The sequence below is a fragment of the Vitis vinifera genome, chromosome 8 (genome assembly GCF_030704535.1).
Source record: "Vitis vinifera cultivar Pinot Noir 40024 chromosome 8, ASM3070453v1".
In the NCBI taxonomy this organism is placed as follows: Eukaryota; Viridiplantae; Streptophyta; class Magnoliopsida; order Vitales; family Vitaceae; genus Vitis; species Vitis vinifera.
In genome coordinates, this window is record NC_081812.1 from 13,056,316 (window position 1) to 13,062,010 (window position 5,695).

The window sequence follows — 5,695 nt, forward strand, 5'->3', positions numbered from 1 at the left end:
GACAAGGAAGAAGATTATCCTGCTATAAACATCAACTCACCAGTAAGTTGAAAGTTAGTTGAGCAGTCATGCTTACAAAAAACTAACTTTAAGGGAAAAAAAAAGGAACATAAAAAGAAAAGATGCTGAACTTTAAAATTAGGGATCTAGAGAGGTTGAAGATTTATGGGTTGTTTTTTTTTTTTCATGAAAAGAGACTACAAAAGGTTTATGGTTATAAGCTTAAGAGGTCAGGCTGATTTTGAAATCTAAGAAAGAAATAGCATCTGCTTTAAAAATCCACCACTTTATTCCACAAAACCTGTAAAACTTCAAATGCTGTTTGATCCGCAAGAAGTCACAGGAAAAGAAAGGAACATGTGGAATATTCCAACAGTCACAGCAACAGCAACATAATGAAAGATTCAACATTCTGATTTATATTCCAAAGTCTTTTTGGGCATTCAAATCATGAGAGATTTCTGGTAAAATGTGCTACTACATTTTTTCCATTACTGAGGAAAAAATTGGTTGAGAAACTAGCTCATGATTTTACTGAAATGCATGACATGCCAACATCCAAAAGGTCAAAATTGAATCAAAACAAAGAAAACATTCCGTTTTCTATGCACTGTATTTGCATAAGAGGCTAAAAGGCAATCATTCGTTCATCTATGGACTTATGATAAGTGATGCCTTCCTGAGAAGTGATAGCTCTGCAATCTCTAGCAAAACGGATTCTAAACAAAATAACTTTTAGAATTATTAGAAGTTGATGAACTGAGCAAGCTTCACTGAATAAAAGATGCAAAACTACAACCATTGCAAGGCTTTACACTCCTGGGAAATGAATTTTAAATCAAAGAACAACATGTGCTCAAACCATTAAAGGTAAGAATTATACATTACGACTTGAATTCTATATCACTTTTAACCTTAATCATCGCTTTCAAGCTTCATTTTCAGCAAAATTGGTAATGGAAAGAAAATCTAGAGAACTTGAAATTTCACCCAAAGTATCACTTCTGTATCAGAAAAATATCAATGGGGCAAAGCGTCCACAGTCAAAGAGTTCAAACTGATTAAAAGCAGAATCTCACTCTATATGAAGTGCATTGTATTTTGTCAAGATCTAAAACCCTGGCTCTGATGCATAAGAAGTAAGAAAAAAAAAAAAAACTAACTAAAAATAGCTTAGGATTCCACCTACAGGTTCTAACTCCTTAATCCCACCCATTTCCTCTTAAGTATAGAATTGATCTGCAGATAAAAAAACTAAGATCCTATATTCTTTTCCATTTTTAAGTCATCTTTTTACACTCCAAGGAAATACTCCTAAATTAACTGGGTTCTTAGGAGGTTCTAACAGTTTCTTGTAGTGGTAGCATTCACAGCCTGGGAATATCATGCTCTATGGAGAAGAAGCTTACACTATATATTCCTTTTTGAGAACTAAAAGATTCTTGAAAAAAAATAAGACCCACAAGGGCCACAACATGAAGATATCATGGTAAATGGCACTGGACACAAGCACAAAAATTCTAAGAGGTGAAAAAGCACAGACTGAAAGGAGATAGTACTCAATTATCTTATTCACTCCGGTTCCAGCTCAGAAACTAATATGATTAAAACAAAGTGAGTCTCAGAAATGAATCCCTACTTAAGCAATCCCCCTCCACCACAACCAAAACATTATCATGGAGAGATGCCATCAATAAGTGGAACTTCTTGGCATATCTTTGAAGTAACCTAAATTTGTAAATATACACATGACCCAAAATCTTTTAATAACTTAGGGGGCAGTAACTAAGAGAGGATTGGCATTCTTTTAAGCTCACTATGGAAGCCAAGATCTTCTGAGGGGAGAAAGGAGGAAATTTGGCATCTTGCAACAATCATCCCACCCCCAGTTAGTTTTAAATTTTCAGGTTGCTATTTTTCTTCTTCTAGATCATCAACCAATCAAAAGGGCATGTAGGTGGGTTTATTTATTTTTAAACTTATGATAATAAATGGAAAGTAATATTTTATAGTGAATATATAAACATCTCATCATGAAATACACAAAGGATTTCATAGCAGGACTTAATTGGACAGCTAATGCATCTCCTTGGATTTGTAGCATAGGAAGATGGGGTGCACATACCTCATCTTGAAATTATTAATTCATCACAACTTAAATTTTTCCATCAGTATCCTTCCACTCTTGTTCCAAAATGCTACAAGTATCCCATCAAGAATTACAGAACAAGCAATAAACATATTTTGACTGAGCCTAATAGAATTAAATCTCAATTTAGATGTAATGCATTCATTAAGATAAGGAATTGCTGAGGCACTTGTTTATGCTTCATCAGAAAAAAAGTAACACTTTGAGAAAGACATACCTGATTTGACAGGAAGTACACAGAAAATTACTTGAATAACTCAGCAATTTCAAGAAATTTGTCTACAGTTCAATGTTCATGGAGCATTAAAATAAATTAAACATTCTAATAGCATTAGAATCTGTTTCTGAAAAAGATCCCCCTAATATTGGGGTTTAAGTCTTCTATTGAATCACACAATGTACAACAAGTACAACTCACCTCTAAGTAACACTAAACTAACAAACACCAAGACCTAAATACCAATGCAGGAGATTCCAGGAAATTGCCAAGAAACTTGGATCAAAGGTGCCGGGCTTGGACACTAATCCCAATTTTGGATATCTAGAGAACATAAATAGCACTCATGACCAAGTATTTACCATTACCTGCAAGCTCAAAATTTAGTCAATTTGTTGCTTCAGCCACCATTGCCACCACCACTTACCAGTTACCACCAATAACAAAATCTCCCTGACAAAGAAGACTCCAATGTAAGAAAACCCATCCAATTCTCAAACTACTGTGGCATAAAGCAACCTCCAAGAAATATAGATTAACCCAGAAAGAAGACCATGCTGCCATTAACAACCTTACAGACATTAGTGCCATCCAGTGACATCATGATCAATATCCGTCACCAAGAAGCTGGAAGGGGACATGTAGACTGCTACCCACAATTTTTAATTACACGTGTAGAAGTCCACAGAGCTGAATGAGACTAGAATTGACACAATCCACCACTTCTAATTAATTTGAACAATGTAACCCAATGGCAACAGAAGCACAGTTGCCACTTTTTTTTTTTCCTTCTCTGATGTGAAGAGGAGTTTGCAGCACAATACCAATTAGTATGACCAAGGTTACAGACAACTAAAACCACAAAACAATTAAGCCCTATACCCAACTCTACGATGTACTTTCAAACAGAGATTTCAGAGGATCCATAAGCTGAAGTGCTGAACTGAAAGTAAAGTAACAAAGGGAAGGCAACGGCATTTACCAAATTCAATTCAATCATCCCCAGTTGGAAAAAGAGTTAGCACCCTTCTCCCTCCAGTTGCTGTAGCCGATTCCAGGTCCTCCACATAAGCTGGTACCGGACTGTGCACTGGTGCCCCCATCCTGTGAACAGGCTGTGACTGCCTCGGCAGAAAGGGATGCTCAAATTGCCCATTTGGAGGGGACCCGAAATGTCCCACCTGCCTGTGGTGATGGTACTGAGTCTGCAGCTGTGGATGAGCTGCCACAGCTGCGGCCGCCACTGCCATCTGCTGGTGGTGATGATGGTGCTGCTGCAACGCAGCCACCGGAACAAAAGGCAAGAAATGTTCAGAACTGGCCCGCCCTGGATGCAAGAAATGGGGAGGCACCGGAGAGCTCGCAAACAAATGGTCGGTGGCCGGATCAGCGGCGGCCAAACCCGCACCACCTCCGGCGCCCCCACCTCCCCCGCCACCGCCCCCGCCGGCAGATAGTCCCTGCATGCGTTTGAGGTAGAGGCGATACTTCTGGAGGTGACTGGCCACATTCTCCCGAGTCAACCCATCAACACTCATGAGCTGCATTATGGTCTTAGGGACCGCATTCTTGATCCCCAAGTGGGCCACAGCGTCCACAAATCTCTTGTGCAGCTGGGGCGTCCACACGAGGCGCGGCCGCTTCAGGGTGCGAGCGGGCTCGTCGCCGGCAGCCCCGGACCCCAAATCGCCGGAATCAAATTCGGGGGCAGAGTTGGGCTGGGAGGGAGGAGGGGGAGCCACCTGGGGTGTGGGTAGAGGCGGAGGTGGGGCTTGGGGGCTGTTGGGGTTTCGGATATCAAAGGCCAAGGCAAGATCAGGGGTGATTAGGGTTTGAGAGAGCGGCATCAACTCCTCCGGAGAGGGAAGCTCCTCTTCCCATCGGGAAAACCAATTAGACTCCTCCTCTCTCATTATTCCCCAACCCCAATTCACTATTCCTCACTGAATTTGGGGATAATTTTAGGAAACGACACGAGGACCACCAAGATGGACACAAAAATGAAGAAAAATACGAAGTAAAAACAACACCGAGAACACGGGTGATTGGAAGAGAAAACAAGAAGAAGGAATTGTAGTGGAGAGATAGACAGAGAAGAGTAAGCTATATTTCTTCCCTCGATATCCAGGGAAGCGAGAAGAGGCAGAGGTGTGGAAATGGTGGGGGATGGGGGGGAGGGGGGTGGAGAGAGGTTCGAGGTGGATCTTGTTTTCTTCTTTTCAGCTTTTATTAAGGGGGACTGTTGCTGATGCTTTTCTTATGATTTTTATGGTTTTATTTTTCCGGGATTTGGGGGTCTTATACTTTGAGAGTGAGTGTTTCTACCATTTTTACTCTCCTCCACGTCCCCCCACGCTCCGATCTCTCTCCTGCCTAGCCATCCCCAAGTGTTTTTGCTGCTCTCGGTCCGCCAGGGACAAGTGTGCTATTTTATTGTCTTAGGTGGTGGCGCGTGGGCGCCAGTGGCGTGGGAGGAGAGTTTGGATTAGTGGACTGTACGGGGAGATGAGATTGGGGTTGGGATTGGGATTAGAGAGAGAGAAAATGCAAAGTTAGGTCACTTTGTGGGGATTTCTTTTCTTTTGAGTCTGGTGATGGGGGAATCAATTGGGTTTTTAAGGTGTTTGTTTTGTGAGGATAATTTGTCCTTTTATTTTTATTTGCCTGCAAAAGAATATTTTTGGGTGCTCAAGGTGTTTGAACTTTCAAGGTGTTGGCCCAGAAAAAGGTGCTTGAAAGTAGTTTGGCTGTAATGATAAACCCAGGATGGAACGGGAATTGGGTCTCATTTATGTTGTTACCACTCACCACCATACTCTGTGGGCGTAAAAGAAAGGATCAGGGTCGCAATTCAATGCCCTAATATGCGACAGAGCCCTCTAAAACCCAGATGGAAACAAAAACTCAACTACCCACATCAAAATTGCCCATATGGGGTTCGGTTGTTGCCAGTTGGGTCTCAAAATTGTATTTACTTAGTCAATTTAGCATTATTATTGCCCTCCTAGCTGTTGCTAAACCCATGAAATGAGAGATGGGGTGGTTGTGTTCCTATCTTTAGCCAAGAAGCTTGCACATGAAGTGCTTCACAAAGGGCATGTCATATTGCGCACAAAAAACCCAATACAACGACTTGGGCATAGGCTGAAGGAATAAAAAGAAATTTGAACAAAAATATTAACCCAAATTAAAGAAATTCATTAGATTAATAAGTTATTTTTCTATTAAAAAAAAATACAGAACATGAAGGCTGTGATTTATAGCAAAATTCGGCTTCAACCGACCCTCAAAAAACCTCTTAGGATCACATGATAATATTCCTATTTGAC

General features: G+C 40.9%; 1 protein-coding gene across 1 annotated transcript; it reads right to left on the reverse strand.

Annotated features, from left to right (window-relative positions):
- Positions 1 to 2,452: 2,452 nt before the first annotated feature.
- On the reverse strand, positions 2,453 to 4,945 carry LOC100256764 (transcription factor MYBC1). Its single transcript, XM_003632570.3, has 2 exons — positions 3,349 to 4,945; positions 2,453 to 2,819 (listed from the first exon to the last, which is right to left on the reverse strand). The coding sequence occupies exon 1, from the start codon at positions 4,277 to 4,279 to the stop codon at positions 3,359 to 3,361; it is 921 nt and encodes a 306-aa protein (XP_003632618.1). The 5' UTR covers positions 4,280 to 4,945; the 3' UTR covers positions 2,453 to 2,819; positions 3,349 to 3,358.
- Between the last annotated feature and the right edge of the window lie 750 nt (positions 4,946 to 5,695).

Excerpts from the sequence above, each read along its gene's own strand:
- LOC100256764 (XM_003632570.3), bottom strand. The coding sequence starts at position 4,279 with ATGAGAGAGGAGGAGTCTAATTGGTTTTCCCGATGGGAAGAGGAGCTT.